Below are 23,330 nucleotides of genomic sequence, written 5' to 3'. Positions count from 1 at the left end.
CTCTCAGACCTCTCACCGAGGGAGTGACTGCCCAAGTCCTTGCCCCAGAGTCACGTACTGCCTGAGTGCCTCTGACGAGGCGCGTGGCGCCGGACCTGACTCGGGGGAACCGTGCCCGTGCTCTGGTAGGAAGCCCTGCTGGAGCTGCTGGAGCTGGAGGAACTGGAGTGCTTTCCCCGCACCGAGGGCTCACCATGCAGTCTTCAGCTTCCCTGGAGATAGCACGTGGCGGGAGCCTCGGTTTTCTCTCAGTACTTGGGGCTGACCTGTGCCTTGCCCTGTCTTTGGCTCCCTAGTCTCCAGTGGAGTTTCAGATGCAGCATTTTTGAATCATCCCACTGGGTTTTTTTCATGCTGTGTCTTTATTAGTGTTCCCTCTCAGTATTCTGGTCTTAATATACATTGACTGTAAAGGACTCGCTCCTGAAATACAAGACCAGTTTGTCGTTATCTTCCATTATAGACGTGATGGTTCTCAGAATGTTCATACTGAAATAGCAGTTATACTTACAAAGAGGTAAAACTTGAGCTCTTTATTTAAAATAAAACAGTAGTAGTGTTCAGAATGCATAAAGGGATCCTCTTGGGTATTTACTTGAATTAAAAACTTAGGTTCACCCAAAACCTGTGCGTACACATACAGACAGCACCTCTAACATAGTCACCAAAAACTGGGACACCCCCACGTCCCCCCGAACCATCCTTTGGTGGTGAATGTTTGGACAAAGCATGGCACATTCGAATGATGAAATACTTATTCAGTAATCAAAAAGAATGGAACTGCTGAAATACACCACAGCTGGGGTAGATACAGCAAGAGCGTTGTACTGAGTAAAAGAAGCTAATCCCAAAAATTATATATTGATTCCATTTATAGAAAATTCTTGAAATGACAGAATTACATAGTTGGACGGTAGTTTAGTGGTTGCCAGGGCCTAGAGCTGGGAGAGGAGGATTTGATTACAAAGGGGTAGTAGCCTGTTTCTTGATTGTGGTGATGGCCGTACTGATCTTCACCTGTGTTGAAATTCATAGAATTATACATCAGAAAAGTCCATCTTGCTTTTGATTGTCAACATAAATTTTATTCTCCAAGTTAATAGTTTCTAAGAGTAGTTTGATTGACTTGGTAAAAATCACAGAAGAGCTTTCTGCATAAGAAAGTTAGTCACATCCCCTGTCTTACCTAACCTTCTGAACAAGGGGGTATTATCACCATTTTATACAGGAAAGATTGAGGGCAGAAGGAAAGGGGATGACAGAGGATGAGTGGTTGGATAGCATCATTGACTCATTGGACATGAGTTCGAGCAAGCTCCGGGAGATAGTGAAGGACAGGGAAGCCTGGCGTGCTACAGTTCATAGGGTCCCAAGGAGTCAGACATCACTTAGCAACTGAACAACAAAAGGTAAAGAACCTACCGAGTCACTGTGGAGATAGATGAGGTAGCTTGATGAGAAGATTAAGGGTTTGGACTCAGGCGTTTTATCTGCAAGCTGTGTTGTTGATCTGTCACAAACTCATTGAAACCCTGTGTTCTGTTGCATGCCAGGTTCTCCTGTCCTTGACTGTCTCCCAGAGTTTGCTCAAATTCACATCCATTGAGTCAGTGATACTGTCTCCCCATATTCTCTGCAGCCCCCTGGTGATTACAGTATCATCCCCTTGTTTAAAACTAGGATTCTTCCAGAGTGAGGTTTCATTTCTCTTTCAATTTAGTTTCTGGGGCCATTTTTTACTGCAAGTAAATATGCTTTTAAGGATTCTTTTATAAATTATTTTTATCTTTGTTATTGCCTTCTGTTATATTTCTATAAATATTTTATGATGAGGGCCTAGTTTTCGCATATATGTGGATTAAATCCTATTTAGAAATTAATGCTATACTTGGAAAATGGGACATATCATCTGTTACATAGTTGGCAGCAATCCAGTGTAATCTCATTAAGATAAGCAGTTAATGACAGTGTTTTTAAGAGAATTTTAAAATGTCCTGGGATAATAAAAAAAAAAAAAAAAAAAAAAAAAAAAATAAAATGTCCTGGGAGAGGCCTGGCTCAGCACCTTCTGTATTCCAGATCGTGTGCTGGGTGCTTGATGTGTGTTCATTCTCCTTCACCAAAGCCCAGTGGTGACTTCCTCAGTTCTAGTAGGAAGCCAGTCAGGAGAGAGAAGAGAACAGGTAGGAAACAGCTACTGGGAAACAGGCCCAGACAATGTGTGCAGCGAATATACTAGTCGGCCTGGGAACCTGTTGATTAATAAGTTGAAAACGTGCTGGTGTTTGGGTCAGTGCCTGAGTCCAGTATGGGGAAGTGCAGCCATTGTGAAGAGCACCCGCGTCTCGCGGTCCTGTCCCCAGCTCCCTGTGTGAGGCGGTGCGTCCTCAGGACGTGGCTTGTGTCTTTACCGAGGTGGTCCCGAGCGTCTGCCCTCGGGGCCACCACGGGTCTGGGATGAGCTCGCTGACACAAGTCAGTCATAGTGTTAGGAGCCTAGTAGGAAGTATTCAAAATACCACCCTGGATCGTCTCTGTACTTCAGAAATTATACCCATTTAATTTCAAGGAGTTTTACCAATCTAGTCTTTTTAACATGGATGGGAGGGTGTGGTATGTGTACTAGTAATTCATCTTTTTTTTAACATGTACAATTTTGTATACTTAAATGAAATCTTTGCATTTAAATGGTTAAAGTTTGAGTTAAATCTCATAGTTAGTCTAACCTTATGTATTAATGTAACCTCTGCTGTTAAGTAGCTTCAGTCGTGTCCGACTCTGTGCAACCCCATAGATGGCAGCCCACCAGGCTCCGCCATCTCTGGATGGCGATTCTCCAGGCAAGAACACTGGAGTGGGTTGCCATTTCCTTCTCCAATGCGTGAAAGTGAAAAGTGAAAGGGAAGTTGCTCAGTCGTGTCTGACTCTTAGCGACCCCATGGCCTGCAGCCCACCAGACTCCTCCGTCCATGGGATTTTCCAGGCAAGAGTACTGGAGTGGGGTGCCATTGCCTTCTCCAAATGTAACCTCTAAGACATCACAATTAGCTAATTCCTGTATAACCTTTGTTTATGGGTTTGGTTTTGTTTTGTCCACGGCACATAGTGTGTGGGACTTTAGTTCCCCAACGAAGGTTTGAACTCGGCCACAGCAGTGAAAAGTGTGGAGTCCTAACTGCTGAACTTCTGGGGAATCCCCTATTGTCTTTTTTTTTAATACTTTAAAAAATTTATAATTTTCAGAGTAAGGTTTTCTTAATATTACTATCAAAAAAATGTTTTTCAAATTTGTTTTTAGTATTTCCTATTTAGAAGAAACATTTTATATTATCGAAAAGATTGGCAGTTTTAGTTGATGAGGATTTTGGAGGGCGGTGATGTTTGCCATCGCCTAATAAGCAAAATAATTTTGCCTCTACAAGATCTAATTGCCTTCCGTGTAACCTGCACCTTTATCATCAGCCAGTGTTTGTAAAGCCTGTAGTACATATATAATGAGCAAGACTTACTTTTATGATTCCAGATTCGTAAACAACAGAAAGAGCATGCTGAGTTGATTGAAGATTACCGGATTAAGCAGCAGCAGCAGCAGCAATGTGCGATGGCCCCCCCGCCCACCGTTCTGCCTGGTGTCCAGCCCCAGCCGCCCCTGGTCCCGGGTGCCCCCCCGCCTGCCCTGAGCCAGCCCGGCTTCCCCGTGGTGCCCCCGCAGCTGCAGCACCCCGCAGTCATGCCTGGCCACACCAGCCCGGCCAGAATGCCCAGCTTACCGGGGTGGCAGCCTCCCAGCGCTGCTCCTCACCTCCCTCTCAACCCTCCTAGGATTCAGCCTCCGGTTGCACAGTTACCAATAAAAACTTGCACACCAGCCCCAGGGACTGTGTCAAATGCAAATCCCCAGAGTGGACCGCCACCACGGGTGGAATTTGACGACAATAACCCGTTCAGTGAAAGTTTTCAAGAACGAGAACGTAAGGAACGTCTCCGGGAACAGCAGGAGAGACAGCGGATCCAGCTCATGCAGGAAGTCGACAGACAGAGGGCTTTGCAGCAGCGGCTGGAGCTGGAGCAGCACAGCCTGATGGGCTCGGAGCTGAGCAGCCGGCCGCCGGCGCCCCAGCTCCCGTTCTACAGCTCGGACCTTCCCCGCGACTTTGTGCCGCCCTCGCGGCCCCTCCCGCCATCCCCGCAGCACCAGATGGGGCAGGCGGTGCAGCCCCAGAGTATGCAGCAGGCCTCTCTTAGTTCACCCCCCGCTCCAGGTTTCCTGCAGACCAACGAGAGAAGGCCGACAGGACCGCCCTCCTTTGTTCCCGAGTCGCCCTCTATTCCGGGGGGAAGCCCGAGTTTCCACCCCGTGAAGCAGGTCCACACAGGTCTTCCCGGGCCCGGGTTCCAGCCGTCCCCCGCGAGGCCGCCATTCGCACCTGCTCTCCCCACGGCACCCCCCGCGACCAGCAGCGGTCTCCCCGGCAGCCAGGACCCGGCCATCACCCAGGGGCAGAGCTACCCGGGTTCAGCGCAGTCACTCATCCAGCTGTATTCTGACATAATCCCAGAAGAGAAAGGGAAAAAGAAGAGGACCCGGAAGAAGAAGAAGGACGAGGATGCTGAGTTGGCCAAGGCGCCATCCACCCCCCACTCGGATGTCACCGCTCCGCCGACCCCAAGCGTCCCAGAAGCTACCTCCACACCTGCAGCGCCCGCGCCCGGCGAGCCCCCGCAGCCAGCGGGACCTGAGGCGGCGGAGCCCACGGGCCTGTCCCCGCCCGGCATGGCAGCAGGCCCGCTGTGCGCTGAGTCAGAGGCCCAGCCGCCCGGTGGGGACTTCGCACAGGGAAACCCAGATCAGCAGACCTATGCAGAGTCAGAGGTGGAGAAGCTCTCCGTGGAGACCGCCGCCCAAGAGGCGAGACTGGAGACCCCCGAGCTGGAGCAGGGCCCGGGCCGGGGGGCGCCTGAAGCTGAGCAGCTCCCCGGGGACCAGGCTGAGGAGCAGGCCGCGGCTGCCACCGCCTGCCCCGCGCACAGCCCTCCCCGACCCGCCGGGGCTGCTGCTAGCAAAGGGGACTCGGGCAATGAGCTTCTGAAGCACTTGCTGAAAAATAAAAAGGCATCTTCCCTTTTAAATCAGAAACCCGAAGGTGGTTTTTGTTCAGAAGAGGATTCTACGAAGGACAGCAAACTGGTCGAGAGGCAGAACCCAGCTGACATGGTAAGTATGGCTCAGGAAAACCACAGCGTCCTTTGTCCTCTTTTATTTCACATTATGGTTACAACAGATTAGTGCCAACCTTTTATAACCTTTTTTATTCTTGAGGAAAAAGCATGGACCTCATCTTTTGATTTATACCCATAAATTAGTATCAAGCAATAATTTATTATGTTTTTCAAAAATCAGAGATCTGTAGGGTAGTGCATTTCATACCTCACATGTTCCCATCAGCTGATTATTACCACGTTGAGTGGATCTAACTCAAGCAAAGAAGTAAGTGTCTATGTGTCCTAATTAGAGATTGCGTGCAGTTTAAATTAACTTCTTGGAAATAACAGAAAGTAGCTCATGCACCCCTGTAATGCATACCGGGGATCCATTCTGTTTCAGAGTCTTAATACTTCATGTTATACACACACGGTCTTAACGTGTAGATGTTATTTTACCTTTGTGGTTTTCCGTGTGTCAGTATTTTGCCCTTTTTAAGTTAAAGAACACTGGATTTGCTGCTGCTTTTGTGTACAGAATTTTCTTGTAAATACTCCCTACAAGATTCCATCTCCTGCATTCCAGTGAACTTCCCTGAGATATTTCCCACAGCAGGTTTTTTTCGGTTGTAGGAGTTTTATCTACTTGTCTTATCTTTCGAAAGTTGCAGTGCTATTACTATTGTATTCATAAATTCCCTACAGAGCTTCTCAGATTAGGTTTTCTTTCTTTTTTTTAACTGAATGGAGTAGACTGGTGAATTTAGTTGGCCTTGTGTGCAGTTGTTCATGGAGCCTTTCGTTTTGCAAGTATTGGCTTACTCTTTGTTTTCTCTTTATTTGTCTGATTCAGTAGAGATTGGGTGCTAATTCTAGAGATTCACATATGAATTTTGTGGATTTTGGTGGTGGTAAGGTTTTCGGTCATATTTGTCATCAGCCCAGAGGCCTGCTCTATTGCCACTTACTCTGTTGCCTTCTCTGCCCCTGGGAAGCCTGGGTGCCTTGCAGTCCCTGAAGGTCTTAGAGAATTCACATCTAGCCAGTGCCTTTGTCTTTGAAAACTCAGTTCTGGAATCATCTTCTCCATATACTGTCTCAGCCCAGCTAGTGGTTGAGTGCCCATGTGCTCATGTGGCAGCGTCTAGCGCCTCTGAACAGGCGACTCCTGGAGGTGTAGACTGCACCCTGAGCCCCTTTCTGTGCTCCGTACCTGACTCAGTGCTTGCCACAGAGTCGGCACTTGGTGGATTAAGTTTGTCCTGACACCACTAGCAATTACATGTAAAAAATGTTGATGCTGGGTGTTGTGATGGAACAAGGGTGAGGTCAGGTAGTGTGTATATGTGTATAAATGTCTGCACTGTGTCACATGTTTGTCCGTCTGGGAAGCAGCGAGGAGCAGGGCCCTAGGTTACTAGGGTGATGCCTTCTTAACCACATTCCAGGGGTCACTGTGCTGAGCACTTGCCCTGAGGTAGCACAGGCACAGTTACTACTCCCATGTTACAGACGGTGAGATCCATTTATTTTGTAGTCACGCTTAAGGCGAAACTGTTGTGGCCGTAGTTGGACTGCCCCACCTTCCTCCGTGCCGAAACTGTTTTCCCTCCCAGAAGTGGCCGTTACTGGTAGTGTTGGGGCGAAGCGTCTGCTGACGTGGGGTGGTCACCCCCCAGTTTGCGTTAAGGCCGTGTTTCCTCTCTCTGCAGCGTGCAGCCTGGGCAGGTCAGGCTTTCTGTGCCTCAGACTTTCCCTGTAAAACAGGACCAGTAACGCTCCCTGTCAGTGGGTTGTCGCAGGGATTAAAGTAATTAGGGAACACCCTGTGCTTGTGATATGATGAAAGGTGGTGCGTACCTGTGAGCACCTGGCAACCAGGCGGGAGGAATGTAACATCCTAGTAGGTGCAGAGACGTGACCACACAGACAGCAGCTGAATGGCTTTGTCTTTACTGATAGATGAGAATGAGAGAAAGCAACCTAAATCCACTACTCTAGGTACTGATTTGATGTTTCCATATATATATCTGAATGATATACGGATTTTTTGCAGCCATTAAAATTTGTGCTATGTGTGAATGTTTAATGTCACAGGGGACAAACCACATGTCAAGCTTAAAAGACAGCCACCAGAATAAAAGAATATTGAGTATGGTTCATTGTGTTTTTATCGTAGTATATGTAAGCATAGATAAAAGATCGGAAACATTAAAATGTGAACTGTTCCTATCTCAGGCAAACTTTTGGATTATTTTTAATCTTTTGTGTTCTTCTATAATTAAAAGTATTCTTTGAAGTATAGTAACGGCTGGTTTTTAGGGTCATTGTGAGGACCGGAGAAGTCTCTCAGGCACTTAGAGGGCCTGACCCTGCACATCTAACAAGCAGTTGCATTATCCTTCTTTTATAAGCCAGTAAGAAGTGCTTGGGGCTTCCCTGGTGGCTCAGTGGTAAAGAACCTGCCTGCCAGTTCAGGAGACCTGGGTTCGATTCCTGGGTCAAGAAGATTCCCTGGAGAAGGAAATGGCAACCCACTCCAGTATTATGATCTGGGAAATCCCATGGACAAGGAGCTGGTGGACTGCAGTGCATAGGGTCGCAGAAGAGTCAGACGTGACTTGGTGACTGGAGAACAACAGAGAGGTGCTCGGGGCTTGCGCCGTGCTGCTCACCATGCAGTCCTTGGGGATCAGCCTCATCTGGGAGCTGTTTAGGAAGCGGGATCTTGTGCTCCCAGCACCGACATACCAATCAGAATGTGGTTTTAACAAGATCCCAGGTGATTCACACACGTGGGCACCAGAGGCATAGCTGGAGGCCAGGGTCCTTGGAACGTGAGCGTGCCAGAGTCACCTGGAGGGCCTGTTAAACCACTGGCTGGCCCCGCCCTGGGTTCACATCCGGCAGGTCTGGGGTGGGCACCCATCCTGGGGGCTGCTGTCTGCCTCCCTGGGGCCCTCCCTTGGAGAACCTCAGGTCAGCCCTGGAGTGGGCACTCTGTGCCTGCTGCCACGGCCTCGTTTGTATGAGCTAACAGTTGTTTTTGCGTTTTTTTAATGGTTGAAGAGAATATGAAACAGTGATGTTACACAGCACGTGAAAATTCTGATCTTCAAGGTTGGTGTCCATGAATGCAAAGTATTTTATTAGCCCAGAGCCAAACTCATCAGTTTATGGGTTGCTGTACTTCATCTTGTAGCGCTGGGCAGAGAGTGGAGTGTTTGTAACAGACGGTGTATGGTCTGCAAAGCATAAGATATTTGTTGTTGTTCAGTCGCTCGGCTGTGTCCACTCTTTGAGATCGCATAGACTGCAACACATCAGGCTTTCCAGTCTTTCACCATCTCCCTGAGTTTGCTCAAACTCATGCCCGTTGAGTCGGTGATAAGATACTTAATTTTTGGCCTTGTACAGGAAAATGTTGCCACCTATGCACGATGTTATTTAGACTATAACCTGTAAACCCCTGAAGATTCATTGCAGAGCACGTTAAAGTGAGTCTAGGAACTGTAGTTGCCTGTAGCAAAGTATTGACTGTCAAGTTTAGAAATAAAGGCTCCTAAAGAGAGTCCCATGTTTTTAAGGTATTGGTAGCCCTGCCCTTAAAAACTTCTTTAATGCCTGGTTTATTCTTAGCCATAAAGATGAAAGTAAAGGAAAGGCTTACTTGTTACTGTGTTGAAGTGTGTAGTGGTTGTTAGTCAGATGTGTGACTGTGAACTCACTGGGATGAAGCATGTGTGTTTTCATCACTCTCTGAGGCTAGCTGGGCCTCTCAGCTGAGAGAGAGAGTCTGTGATGCTTTTCTGGGCCTAGCAGTGGTTTCCAAACACCTGTACTTCACCCCTTCCTAAGGCGAGCCCAGATAAGGCACCATGACTGCCGTGCAGAGGCCGGCACAGCCTTCACTCAGGGCACCTGTTCCCAAGCCCAGAGAAGAGGGGCCCCGGACTGTCGGCAGCTCCAGGGCAGGCGGGCAGGCCGGGGTTGCGCTTCTCTGAAAGGGGAGGAGCTCTGCTCGCTCGCCAAGCTTTGCAGCTGTCACTGAGAGTCGTGTCTGAAAAGGGGGATGCTGTTCTCAGGAGGCTTGCCTTTTGAGGCCACCATCTTCCCTCCTTAGCTTGGGGTACCCATCTTGGGAGTGTGTGTCTTAGGATGGAGCTGGGTTAGCAGGAATTGAAAATCAAGCACATGGATGGTTCACTTCTTTCTTAACCTTTCCAATTACATTAGCAAACTTTGGGGGCTCAAGTGCAAGGTGGTTTTGGATGTGGCAACAACCAGTTGCCAAAAACAGATGGAGGAAGTGAAACCAAGAAACAGCGAAGCAAAAGGACTCAGAGGACTGGGGAGAAAGCGGCACCTCGGTCAAAGAAGAGGAAAAAGGAAGACGAGGAGAGACAAGCTCTGTACTCCACCGGCGACACCTTCACCCACCTGAAACAGGTGAGTCTTCCCGAGAGCCCCTGTAAATTTCAAGGAAGTGAGACGTCAGATGCTTTTTCAGCCCTATGTAACTCTCTTGGTTGCTATCATTTCCAAAACATTAAGGGGTAAGAGATATCTCAACAAGGAGCCTAATAGATTTCCTGTTTGCAAGCAAATTGCACCTCCTCTATTGGCACCCCAAAATTACAGTAAAATAGCTGGATTGTCGAGATTTACTTACGTTCTAAGGAAGCAGCCTCAGCACCCAGGAAAGTTCTGTCCACATTCCTTGTGATTCTGGACGCAGAGAAACGCAGGCGTTGGTCTCTCCCGTAGTAAAGTCCATCCTTACACCTTCGTGGCTGTCACAGAAGGTGGGAGACAGCTGCTGAGAGGGCCGCTGGGGGCGCCGAGCCTCAGGTCCGCCCCGAGTCTTGCTGAGCTGAGAGAAGGAAGGTGTTTTTCTTGCTAGATGCCGGGCAGCATCTCTTTAAGACAGATGAGGATAAGGCTCATTTTTAAGTATATCTCAAAAAGATCCTGTAGTCTCTGTCACTTATTCCAGCATTTTGACACTTGAAATTTTTAAGTCTTATTTTTCTCAAGCCTTATTTGACTGAGTTGCCTTGGGTCTTAGGAAAATGGAGAAACACTTGTTTTGTTTATCGTGTACATTACTCTTAAATGTGTTTTTCAATAGCAGCTCTCTCTGCTCCCTCTAATGGAACCGGTCATTGGAGTGAACTTTGCCCACTTTCTTCCTTACGGCAGTGGCCAGTTTAATAGTGGGAATCGACTTCTAGGAGCTTTTGGCAGTGCCGCCCTTGAAGGGGTTTCGGATTACTATTCTCAGTTGATCTACAAGGTATGTTTCTCTGCCAAGGTGTTGCCTTGCCTCCTCTTTTGGATACCATAGCCGAACTGGTAGAGCTGGTCTCGTTTTCCATCCAGTTTACATCTAATCTTCCAAGTTCCATTTAAACTTGAGTTCAACTCAAAGGTTAAAACTTTACCAAGTAAAGTGTTTTCCAGTATAAACTTCTGAAATTTTTGTATAGGTCAGAATACACACTGTGGAAAAGCATCCATTATGTGTTTCTGTGGTAGGGGAAAATACTTAAGTGTCTTAGAAATCTTTATTAATTCTTAAGATGAATCCGAATTCATAGTAAATAGAATAAAAAAATATAGTTAGGAATTTACCCTAAAAAACACAGTGAAAAACCCTGAAAAATGTGTTAAGTCTAATAATTTAGGTACGAATTGCAACTATGCATTAATCCTTAGGCTATTAAAATAATATCAAACTAAACCATGTTTATCCTTTGGTATTTTTTTTTAAACAAAGTTTTATGATAGGCTCACTAGATATTCTTGACTTCACATCTGACTTGTGTAAAGTGATCTTTTTTTTTTTTCCCAAAATTACTGGGGAGCGTCATCAGTGTCCCTGGGGCTTCTCTTCTTCAGCGTAATGTCCTTCTCTTGTGCTCTGTGTATTATCGTGGTCCACTCTCCTCTCCAGTTAGAACCTCTCCTGACTCTTGTAAACTCCTTCTCTTCTGATGCGGGCTGTTCACACAGCTTCATCATCTTCATGAACTCCTAGGTCTTTGCACCATGTTTGACTGGGCCCTGCACTTGGTTAGCATGATGGTGTTGGTAGATTCCAACAGTCCCCGAGAGACTAATGAGTCAGATGGAAAAGTGGTGACAAACAGGGAGAACTGTTTGCAGGGAACCATGTTTGCTAATGGCTCAATCCGTTTAGTATTAGTGCTACTCCTTTTGCTTCTTTTTGAGATTTCTGGACAATCCAGATGCTAATACCTAAGATACCAGTTGCAGTTATTGGAGTGGGATCTTAAATTCTCAAATTTTTTATAGAACTGGGGCATATCTTAATTTAATTACTATTTATTGGTTGAATTTAAAGCTATCCTTCACTGACTTTAACAGTGAATCTTAAGTGAGTCGAATAGAACTGAATGAGGCACAGTGTCAATTTGCTTCTTAATTTCCAAGCTGGGAAAGCGAGCCTGTGGGCAGTATGCCCAGAGGATTGTGGGTATCTGCTCCACTGAGGAGCCTCCCGGCCTGCACGTTTCTCGTTCTTGTTGGTGTGCACTTTAGGAATGAAGATGCATCTGATTACATTTCTGTAGCCTTGCTTCCCTGTGCTAAAAATTCACAGAACTAAGTTTTAGCAAGGTCGTGGCATATTTGCTCTGTAGCATATAATTTTAAAATTTTTTGGTCTCCTGCAGCAGAATAATTTAAGTAATCCTCCAACACCCCCTGCCTCTCTTCCTCCTACACCACCTCCTATGGCTTGTCAGAAGATGGCAAATGGTTTTGCAACGACTGAAGAGCTTGCTGGAAAAGCTGGCGTGTTAGTGAACCACGAAGGTAGGATGCCAAGCCCGTGTGTGCCGCTGCGTGCGGTGAGATGGCGGTCAGATTGTGGGGTTCTTCCCGCCCATTGGTTCGATTGAACGTACTTGGGGGTTTGTGTTTTTACTTTTCCAGTTACCAAAAGCCTAGGATCTAAAGGGTTTCAGCTGCCGTTCAGACCACAAGACGACTTGCTGGCCAGAGCGATTGCTCAAGGCCCTAAGACGGTGGATGTTCCAGCCTCACTTCCAACTCCGCCTCATAATAATCAGGAGGAATTAAGGTACGCCTTCCTTGTTCTCAAATACTTTTTAATTATTTCATTTATTAAAAAGTGTTATTTGTGTTTGTATATAGCATAATGTCTATGGGAAATGCATGTAAAAAGACTTAAAAGGTAAAATTTGGTGAATAATTGTCTTCAGAACTTAACTGTTATAAAACATTCTTAGGATTTAATAGAAATTTGTTTGTGCATTTTAGAAATCGCCTGATATAGGAAGTTCAGCAAATAATCAATAGGCGCTAAGGCAGTGGGAGTCTCCATGCAAAATATTTCAAAGATCATTGTCCTTTATAAGCTGAAGTTCCTCTGCTTTATTAATGAGAAAGCTGTGGGCCGACAGGGAGACCTTGTCCAGAGCTAGAATCCAGATCTCCCTCCTGCATCTCACTCCTGGGTTTGTGCAAGTCGTGAGTCAGGAGCCGTGTGGTGGGCGGCTTCCTAGGTGTGCGTGTTTAGTGCCCGCCCTGGGTTTCTCAAGGATCCTCTCCTGGGTCCCGTTACACACTGCTTCTCACCACCTCCTGCAGTACAAAGGTGCCTGCTCAGGGACGGGTGAGACCCCGACGCGCGGGCCGCCCTGCCACGTTTAGCCCAGGACACACTCTCCTTCCAGCCCCAGTTGCCTTGGTAACCTTTAGCTTCTGGTCTAGTCTGTTCCATTTTCTTCACCTTAACTTTATCCATTAAGGAAAATACGGACCTCTGAAGCCCTAAGGCCTTCAGGTTCTCACCCTTCTCCCCTCTAAGTCAGCTGCAGCTGTGGGAGGGTTGTGTGCCTCAAGACTGGTAGCGTGGGGGGATGCCCTTGCCCCTTCTGGCCGCACACGTGTCGCTGGTCTCGCTGGGCTGGGACCCTGCTGGGCCGGGAGCCGTCTGTCTGTGCTAAGTTACAGATGGAGCCTCTTCCTCCTCTGGCAGGTCTTTAAACTTGGATGCTGAAGCTTTAGTCAGAAGACATGTACATTTCAATTACTTTATAATTCAACACGTGTCTTATTTTTTTCCAAGGGATTTCCTGTTTGGCCTGAACTGAATCTGTGGCTTCTCAGGTTGCTGTCGCTGTGCAGTCACAGTGAGGTCACAGGCATGGACAGGCAGGGCCGGTGCGGGACGCCCTCGCGATGGACGTGCCCGTGTGCCCACACGTATTTCCCCTCCTCTCAGGATGCAGGAGCACGGGGCAGAGCGGGACACCCCCGACAGCTTTGTCCCCTCGTCCTCCCCTGAGAGCGTGGTTGGGATGGAAGTGAGCAGGTACCCGGACCTATCGCTAGTCAAGGAGGAGCCCCCAGAGCCCGTGCCGTCCCCCATCATCCCCATCCTTCCCAGCAACGCCAGCAGAGGTAGGGGCGCCCAGCGCAGGGGAGGGTTGGCTACTGCCTGAGTCTAGAAAAGGCTTAACACACAGCTTGTCCTTGCTGTTTTTTTAAGGCTTGGAATCCAGAAGGAATGACATCAAAACTGAGCCAGGCACTTTATTTTTCACGTCACCTTTTGGCTCATCCCCAAACGGTCCCAGGTCGGGTCTGATATCTGTGGCAATCACCCTGCACCCTACAGCTGCTGAGGTAAAGGTGCACTGGCTGCCTGACGCTGTAGGGCAGCGCCGGCCTGCGGCGGGGTGCAGTCAGGCCTCTGCTTGTTCTCCTGAAGAATGCACAGACGGGGCGCTCCTTAGAGAGAGAGAGAGAGAGTGTGTGTGTGTGTGTGTGTGTGTGTGTGTGCGCGCGCGCACAGAGCACTCCTTAGAGTGTGTGTATGGAGCACTCCTTAGAGTGTGTGTGTGTGTGTGTGCGCGCGCGTGGAGCACTCCTTAGAGTGTGTGTATGGAGCACTCCTTAGAGTGTGTGTGTGTGCATGGAGCACCCCTTAGAGTGTGTGTGTATGTATGTGAAACACTCCTTAGAGAGTGTGTGTGTGCATGGAGCACTCCTTAGAGTGTGTGTGTGTGGAGCACTCCTTAGAGTGTATACGTGTGTGTACGGAGCACTCTGTGTGTGTGTGTGTGTGTGTGTATGGAGCACTCCTTAGAGTGTGTGTGTGTGTATGGAGCACCCCTTAGAGAGAGTGTGTGTATGTGTGTGTATGGAGCATTCCTTAGAGAGAGTGTGTATGTGTGTGTACGGAGCACTCCTTAGAGAGAGTGTGTGTGTGTGTACGGAGCATTCCTTAGAGTGTGTGTGTGTGTGTGTACGGAGCACTTCTTAGAGTGTGTATGTGTGTGTACGAAGCACTCCTTAGAGTGTGTATGTGTGTATGTGGAACACTCTTTCGAGAGCACTCTTTTGATGACGGTTTTCACGCAGCCGGTTAAGCAGTGAGGAACTGTATCATCAGCTGCGAACGTGTTCCAGTTCCCGTATCAGACATTAGTACATTGCTGAGGACTCTCCCAATTCTTGAAGGTGTTTTGTTGGCAGCCATGCACATAGTCACTGACGGGGTGTTTTGGTTGTCAACAGAACATAGCAGTGGTGTGTTCTCATAGACTGTGGCCGACTTCTGCCCAGAGCTGCAAGAGTCCACTTAAAGGAAGCTTCTGACCAGCTGTAAAAACCATGACAAGGCTTATTAGCTCACTGCTTGTGCTAAAACTTCTAAAACAGTTTAATGCCTTGACAGATACTTAACATTAATTGGAACCCCTGTACGAGGATCTCTCCTTGTTTCATGAGAGCTTTATTTGGATATTGACCCATCACAACCCTTTTTCCACTTGAGACTCTCAGGTCTGAATAAGAATGGCTGGATTTGCTTGCAGTGTATGCGTTTGTCCCGGCGTGAGTGTTACCACAGTGTCCTCTGTTCCTCTGGGCGGTAACGCAGCGTTTGCCTTTGTTCTAGAACATTAGCAGTGTTGTGGCTGCATTTTCCGACCTCCTCCATGTTCGGATTCCTAACAGCTACGAGGTTAGTAATGCTCCAGATGTTCCATCCATGGGTTTGGTCAGTAGCCACAGAGTAAACCCAGGTTTGGAGTATCGACAGCGTGTATTTCTTCGTGGGCCTCCACCAGGATCTGCGCGCCCTCCCAGGCTAGCCAGCTCTTTCCACCTGAAGCAGCCTAGCACGCCGCTCCCTCCGGCAAGCAATGGTGAGCTGGTTTACGTGTCACTAACTCGAAACGCTCTTGACGCCAGGGTCACGCTCCTCCTGTACAATCTCACTTCAGTCTTACCAAATAACAGGTCCCACGCTGGCCCCCAGTCCTTGGTGGGTTAACCCCCATGTGTTCTGTCCTCTGTGGTGACCTGAACTGCGCTGCCTGGGGATGCAGTAGAACCTGTATCAGCGGGGTGCTGAGTGTGCACCCCCAGACCTGTTCACCCCCCTGCCCACTTCCACCTGCGCCCAGGGTGCAGATAGGCTGTCTCCACCTGCGTCCTTTTCCTTGTCTTCCACGCCGTCTCCAGGCTCTTCTCTCCCGCAGGCATGCCAGCACCGTTGCCGCTGCCGAGAGGGGTGGCCCTTGCCTCAGCCGTGCGAGGCCCCCCCTCCTGGCCTTGCCCCGTGTCCCTCGTCTCTCCACTCGCCAGGCTCCTGTGTCTTGTTCGTGCTCGCCTGCCATCTGAGCCCAGCCGCGCTCGGGCCTCGCCCTCGAGCCTCCCTGGGAGAGGCTGAGTCCTCAGCTCCGGCCACTCGGTCACTCCGGTCTGCCCTGCTTCTCCCTGTGAGCCTCCACGGCCACACCAGCGCTGCGCTCTGTGGGGCCCTCGGGCCTTCTAATCCGGGTCCTGACCTAGTTTTTGTCTTGGCCCCGAATCTCTCTGTGACTTTCCTGTTGCACTCATGTGAGACTCTGGTGCGTGAGCCTCTTCACCTTCCATGAGACAGTTTGTGTCAGAAGCACTCTCCCTCCCGACTCACTTCCACACGTAGACTGGAGATGAGACACACGTGTCCAGAGTTCACGCATAGACTGGAGATGACACGTGTGTCCAGGGTTCACACATAGACTGGAGATGACATGCATGTCCATTGTTCACATGTAGACCGGCGATGACGTGTGTGTCCAGGATTCACGTGTAGACTGGAGATGAGACACACGTGTCCAGGGTTCACACGTAGACTGGAGATGACGTGTGTGCAGGGTTCACACATAGACTGGAGATGACATGTGTGTCCATTGTTCACATGTAGACCAGCGATGACGTGTGTGTCCAGGGTTCACATATAGACTGGAGATGAGACACATGTGTCTGGAGTTCACACATAGACTGGAGATGACGTGTGTGCAGGGTTCACATGTAGACCGGCGATGACGTGTGTGTGTCCAGGGTTCACATGTAGACTGGAGATGACATGTGTGTCCATTGTTCACATGTAGACCGGCGATGACGTGTGTGTCCAGGATTCACGTGTAGGCTGGAGATGAGACACATGTGTCCAGGGTTCACACACAGACTGGAGATGACATTTGTGTCCATTATTCACAAGTAGACCGGTGATGACATGTGTGTGTCCAGGATTCACATATAGACTGGAGATGAGACACATATGTCCAGAGTTCATACATAGACTGGTGATGACATGCATGTGTCCAGGGTTCACACGTAGACTGGAGATGACATGCGTGTGTCCAGGATTCACACGTAGACCGGAGATGATAATGCGTGTCCCAGGTTCCTTCCGCGCTTCTCCCAGCCCCGTGTCGTCCAGCCGTGTGAGGAGAGCTTCCTTTCCTTGTCCCCCAGCGTCCTGCACAGAACAGATGCCCCACAGCCAGTGCCTAGAAGGTGGCTCTCGCTAAAGGACTGGAGTGCCATGCTGCGTGCCGCGCTCTGGTGGACGCGCAGCCTCACACCCGCGTTGCTGCTCAGCGTGTGTCGCTGACGCCAGTGCTCTGTTCCCAGGTCTCTCGGGATACAAGGATGCCGGGCACAGTATCTCAGAGAGCTCGGCGCTCAGGCCCCAGTGGTGCTGTCACTGCAAAGTGGTCATTCTGGGGAGCGGCGTGAGGAAGTCGGCCAGAGATCTGGCCTTTGTCAACAAGGTACTCGGGTGTTCCCTCCCTGACCCCCCGTGTCCTGGGCGCTGCCCTCTCCCACGTCCAGAGGAGCCCGCTTATGGGCCGCTTGGACGCCTGCTCCTGGAAGTAGCGTTGGTGTATGTCTGATGTGCTCGTAGCTACAGCAGCCTGTTCTGTAGGATCCAGGGAGAAGCACATAGTTTTAAATACAGTGAAATAGGGAGAGTATTTATTTGTTAGTGTATTTTCTCTGTGGCTAAATATTATATGCTAAATATCGGCTTCTTGTTACTTTTTTGCTACATTCAAGAACAACAGCAGAAACTACTCTGTGTGGATCTCCTCTCCATTGAATTTTGACTTGTTGAGCTGCCCACACCCTTCTCTTTGCTTTTCAGGGTTCCCGAGATGGCCCCAGTAGAGTGGAGAAGGACATTGTCTTCTGTAGTAACAACTGCTTTATTCTCTATTCATCAACTGCACAAGCAAAAAACTCAGAAAGCAAGGTGAGATGCGGACCATCTCAGTCTGAGTCTTAGTTAACAAGCAGTAGTGCCCAGTGTGATAAAATTCAAGCTAAGTGCCAAGTTAAATTTAGACTGCAAAATATATGAGCCTCGATGAGAGAAGGAGCTGTTTTTTTCACCAGATAGTTGCTTAAGTCAGTGTACAGTGTCTGCCTGCTTCTGGATTTTCTGTGAGACTTGTCTTTTTTTCAGACCAGTGCTGGGTGGGGGGAACCTGTGGGTTTTATCTAAAAAGAAACTAACCAAGCTTCTGTTTCAGCTCAGTCCCTTCAGTGGCTCAGTGGGAGCCAGGCAGCCTCTGAGAACAAGTTAAATACAACTTGTTGACGGGAACATCTTCCCCATCTTTCACATTTATGCCCACTTATTAAGCCCAAGATGAACAAACAGGAATTTCAGAGGGTAGGACAAGCTCATAGAAGATTATGATCTGAAGTTCTCATTTGGTTAAACAAAGAACACTGCTTCATTGTGTAAATTAGCTCCTGTGGCAACAGAGTTTTCAGGGTTTAGTATGATTTGAAACAGGAGGATCCAAGTAAGTTTAAGAGCAGAATGTTCAGAAAAAAGAGCAGAATGTTCTCCAGAGCTAAGTCTTTGTAGAGAAACCCTCCTCCCCCCACCCCCCGCCCTGCCCCGCCGTTACTCGATCCGTGCATGCAGTGCAGGGGGCCTCAGTGTGGACTTCTCCTCTATGTGCATCCTTGCCACTTGCTTACAGACCCAAACACGCTGTTAGAACCACTGCTTGGCTTCTTGTTTTAGGCAGAATTGCTTTTGAAGCTTTGGAATGACTTACGTGTTTCTCTTGATGGCACAGGAATCCATTCCTTCGTTGCCACAGTCACCTGTAAAAGAGCTGCCTTCCAAAGCGTCACATCAGTACAGTAACAACATCTCCACGCTAGACGTGCACTGTCTCCCACAGCTCCAGGAGAAAGCCTCGCCCCCGGCGTCCCCTCCCATCTCTTTCCCTCCTGCTTTTGAAGCGGCCAAAGTGGAGGCAAAGCCTGATGAGCTTAAGGTCACAGTCAAGCTAAAGCCTCGGCTGAGGACTGTCCATGGTGGGCTTGAAGACTGTAGGCCGACCCCCAAGAAGTGGAGGGGGATGAAGTGGAAGAAGTGGAGCATCCACATCGTGGTCCCCAAGGGGGCCTTCAAGCCCCCCTGCGAGGAGGAGATCGACGAGTTCCTGAAGAGGCTGGGCACCTCCCTGAAGCCCGACCCTGTGCCCAAGGACTTCCGCAAGTGCTGCTTCTGCCACGAAGAGGGCGACGGGCTGACGGATGGGCCTGCGAGGCTGCTCAACCTCGACCTGGACCTGTGGGTCCACCTGAACTGCGCGCTCTGGTCCACGGAGGTCTATGAGACCCAGGCTGGCGCCCTGATCAACGTGGAGCTGGCCCTGCGGAGGGGCCTGCAGATGAAGTGCGTCTTCTGCCACAAGACGGGGGCCACAGGCGGCTGTCACCGGTTCCGCTGCACCAACATTTATCACTTCACTTGCGCCATTAAAGCACAATGCATGTTTTTTAAAGATAAAACTATGCTTTGTCCCATGCACAAACCAAAGGGCCTCCACGAGCAGGAGCTGAGCTATTTCGCCGTCTTCAGGAGGGTGTACGTGCAGCGCGACGAGGTGCGGCAGATCGCCAGCATCGTGCAGCGTGGGGAGCGTGAGCACACCTTCCGCGTGGGCAGCCTCGTCTTCCACGCCATCGGCCAGCTGCTCCCGCAGCAGATGCCGGCCTTCCACTCCCCCACGGCGCTCTTCCCCGTGGGCTACGAGGCCAGCCGGCTCTACTGGAGCACGCGCTACGCCAACCGCCGCTGTCGCTACCTCTGCTCCATCGAGGAGAAGGACGGCCGCCCCGTGTTCGTCATCCGGGTCGTGGAGCAGGGCCATGAGGACCTCGTCTTGAGTGACACCTCGCCCAAAGGTCAGGCCCCGCCCCTGCAGCCTTAGGCCAGTGAAGGCTTCACGGCAGCGTTTCCCCGTGTCTCACGTGTGTTCATGGTTCCCAACGGCGGGGGTGCGTCCTTCATCGACAGATGCTGACTAACTTCCCTGTGTCCTACCTTGTCTTTCCCACTCTGTTCTCTAAGCACTTGCTAGGCTTGCTCTGTGTCAGAATATGCACATAAATTCTAGCAGTTTATAGACAGAATGATTTCTAGGTAGAGACTGCCTGTCACCTTAGGGGCTCTCTTAACATAATCTAGAAGGTGGGAACCACATTTAAAGCATATTGTACAGATTGTCTTATCTCAGCAGCATCAGATACTAAATTGAGAGCCAGAAATGAGACACTTAGTTTTGGCTTCTAGGTTAATTAAATCTAGATTGTTGTTTTTATTGATGTAGAAAGTGGTGCAGAACTGCTTTTTATAAATAAGTTTAGTAGTTGTTTTTTTTTTTTTTAAAGAAAATGCTCTGAAGATAATTCCAATGAAATATCAATTTCAGATTTTGATTTAACTCTGAGAGGAAAGGATCTATCTGCAGATGTTAGTTACTTAAGTGGATTAAGCATTTGAAAATCTGACAGGCTAAGTGGCCAGCATGAATTTCAGTTATGTTAGACTTTACTTTCCAGCTTTATTGTCTAATTCTCTGACTGTAGCATATTCTTTCCCCTAAAACTTTCTAAAAAGTCTTAATAAAAAACTGCTGCCATCTGATAAGCAGGTAACACCTGCCCACGGGCTTTACTTGGATCCGGTAAGTCTTTGTGAGCAGTGGGTCTTCATTTTGGTTTTGTTTTTATATGGCATCGTTTTTCCTCTTTACCTGAGAGCAAGTTTGTCATTAAAAAATGTCTTTTGTCCATATGTAGGTGTTTGGGATAAAATTTTGGAGCCCGTGGCCTGTGTGAGGAAAAAATCTGAAATGCTGCAGCTTTTCCCAGCCTATCTGAAAGGGGAGGACCTGTTTGGCCTGACCGTCTCTGCGGTGGCACGGATCGCGGAGTCAGTGAGTGCCGGGCCGCCCTCCTGCCCCGCCACACCCGTCCCCTGACCCCGGGCTGGGCGGGCACGGTCCCCACACTGCAGGGAGTGGCTGGCCGGTAATGAGCTCCTGCCTGAGAGAACAGGCCTTCGTGACTCGCTCCTGTGTCCGTGTCGACATCCTGAGGCAGGTCACAGGCCTCAGGGCCTCCGGGGCCGGGTGTCAGTCATGCAGTGGGATGAGGCCCAGCTCCTGCAGGGCAGCAGGTTGGTGCCCGGCGTTCACAGCCACTCTCCCGTCAAGGCCCAAGTTGGTCACTAGCACGCGACTGGCGTTCATGAGCCCCGAGTCCCTGACGCCTGTGTGTCCACACATGTGCGATAGTGAGTTTACATGCAGTGCTCATGGAAAACGGTGTAGTTTGTAAGGCACTGTTTCAAGAAGAAAGTCATTGACGGGCTTCCTCTGGAGAAGAGAGGACACCCCGGAAGCCACCACTTGCTTCGGTCACACCCTACCCCAGTGCTGTGCCTCTGTCACGCCTCCCACAGACACAGTCCACAGGCGATAGATTGTAGAAAAGGCGTGTAACACAGGTGATCTTAGGAGGTACCCTCCCGTCACCCTAACTCCCAGGACCCCGACCGTGGTGAGCTCGCCATAGTCAGGCTCTGAGGGCAGCGGCTCCTGTTCACACAGAGCCTCGTGTTGCCGGTGTTCTGAAAATGTTGACACGTTGTTTTCACAGATTTGAGTTTGGGTCGTGCTCTGGCTGGTCTGTCTTGCCTGCAGTCTTGATCCCGTGAGTTACCTGTCTGTCTGTCTCTGCTTCTCTCCAGCTCCCTGGGGTTGAGGCTTGTGAAAACTACACCTTCCGGTATGGCCGGAACCCCCTCATGGAGCTGCCGCTGGCCGTCAACCCCACAGGTTGTGCGCGTTCCGAACCTAAAATGAGTGCCCATGTCAAGAGGTTTGTGTTAAGGTATTTTGTTTTGACTTCACATAGTACAGCCCGGGGTTTCTAGGCCTCCTAGTGGTTTCTGTGCTTGACTCGCCTGCTGCTTACAAACCCTGCTGTCCCTGGCTGTGTCTGTGCGGCCTCCGCGCGGCCTCGCCGTGGGGCCCCGCTAGGCGGCTGTCCGTGTGTGTGCCTGACCCGCCCGGGCCCTTTCAGAGGTGTCTTCAGTCTCCCTTGTGTCCCCTGTCGGCGTCCGCCCCCCACAGGCCTCACACCCTGAACAGCACCAGCACCTCCAAGTCCTTCCAGAGCACCGTCACGGGGGAGCTGAGCGCGCCCTACAGCAAGCAGTTCGTCCACTCCAAGTCGTCGCAGTACCGGAAGATGAAGACCGAGTGGAAGTCCAACGTGTACCTGGCCCGGTCCCGCATTCAGGTGAGCGGAGGCTGGGTGCCCAGGACGACGAGAGGCAGGCAGGGCCCTCTCAGGGGAGAAGGTTGGCGTCCGGCGTGTGAGACGGGGCTGCAGGCCGCGGGGAGAGACGCCCTGTTGGCTGGTGTCGTTTGAGGCCGGGGCACTGGCCGCTCCATCTGCGGTCTCAGGGTGCAGACGCTGTTCTTCCCAAATGGGAGCTGGCCTCTGAACACGTCCTCACATTGAGCCGAGAGCCCACGGGATGCAGGGAGCGCTGCATTCTCTGTGCACGGGGGCCGTGGCAGGCTCACTAGGGCTGAAGGCGCTTGTGAAAGTACAGATGAAAATGTTTTCAGAAGGTGCCCAATTTTGGAAGCCTTCTTTTCATGAAATCATCATGTATTTTCTGATGGTTAGATTGTGGAACGGGTAAAACCATCTCGAGACGAATAGGCATTCAAGTTTACCCAGGTCACACTTGCTGAGGCAGGTCCCAGGACCCAGGTCACACTTGCTGAGGCAGGTCCCAGGACCCAGGTCACACTTGCTGAGGCAGGTCCCAGGACCCAGGTCACACTTGCTGAGGCGGGTCCCAGGACCCAGGTCACACTTGCTGAGGCAGGTCCCAGGGCCCAGGTCACACTTGCTGAGGCGGGTCCCAGGGCCCAGCTTCTCCCCCAGGCTCCTTGTGTCACTGAATGAGGTCACCACTCCTAGTTCTGTGCGTTGGCCTCAGTGTACAGACCCAAAGCATCGTCAGGGTCTGTTGCCTTTTTCTCTCTGAAGTTGGCTCCGACGCACCGCAGCTCTGCTGGCCGGCTGTGACAGCCCGTCTCCCCTCTGGGCACCCTGCAGGCTTGCCCGCCCCTCCTGTGCAGTCCCATCTCAAGCCACGCTGGTCCCTCGGGTAGAAGGTGACCGTCACACTGTGTTCATCCACATTCTTCTTCACGTAGAAACTTCTAGGGCCTTTTCTTGACTTGCTATTTGAGTGTCTCAGCAAAGTGGGCCCATTGCTTTCCCCAGTGGTGAATCCTTTCGGCCTGAAGCAGTGTGGCCTTCAGCCTTAAATGTTTCTGTGCTGATTCTTCTGCGAAGTCCTACCTGTTTCTCTCCCTACACAAACACTGGGTCCCTGAGATCGGGGTCTCGTGGTGTGGCCCCAGCCCCCAGCACCAGCGTCCCCGGGGGTTTGCCCG

General features: G+C 50.1%; 1 protein-coding gene across 19 annotated transcripts in view; it reads left to right on the top strand.

Annotated features, from left to right (window-relative positions):
• The window catches only part of KMT2C (lysine methyltransferase 2C), a 255,413-nt gene that overhangs the window by 226,022 nt on the left and 6,061 nt on the right, over positions 1-23,330 (top strand). For 8 of the 19 annotated variants that reach the window (XM_065939504.1, XM_065939500.1, XM_065939501.1 and 5 more), the window contains 14 exons: positions 3,524-5,215; positions 9,439-9,651; positions 10,334-10,498; positions 11,901-12,042; positions 12,163-12,310; positions 13,478-13,656; positions 13,745-13,881; positions 15,158-15,407; positions 17,167-17,306; positions 17,681-17,788; positions 18,630-19,749; positions 20,647-20,783; positions 21,599-21,741; positions 21,984-22,152. In XM_065939504.1, the coding sequence (XP_065795576.1) occupies positions 3,524-5,215; positions 9,439-9,651; positions 10,334-10,498; positions 11,901-12,042; positions 12,163-12,310; positions 13,478-13,656; positions 13,745-13,881; positions 15,158-15,407; positions 17,167-17,306; positions 17,681-17,788; positions 18,630-19,749; positions 20,647-20,783; positions 21,599-21,741; positions 21,984-22,152 (4,743 nt within the window). Of the gene's footprint in view, positions 1-3,523; positions 5,216-9,438; positions 9,652-10,333; positions 10,499-11,900; positions 12,043-12,162; positions 12,311-13,477; positions 13,657-13,744; positions 13,882-15,157; positions 15,408-17,166; positions 17,307-17,680; positions 17,789-18,629; positions 19,750-20,646; positions 20,784-21,598; positions 21,742-21,983; positions 22,153-23,330 lie in introns of those variants that run through there. The other 11 variants (XM_065939515.1, XM_065939514.1, XM_065939513.1 and 8 more) reach the window with 6 other exon arrangements.

The sequence above is a fragment of the Muntiacus reevesi genome, chromosome 6 (assembly GCF_963930625.1).
Source record: "Muntiacus reevesi chromosome 6, mMunRee1.1, whole genome shotgun sequence".
NCBI classification, from domain to species: domain Eukaryota; kingdom Metazoa; phylum Chordata; class Mammalia; order Artiodactyla; family Cervidae; genus Muntiacus; species Muntiacus reevesi.
This window is presented reverse-complemented; position numbering and strand designations above follow the sequence as displayed.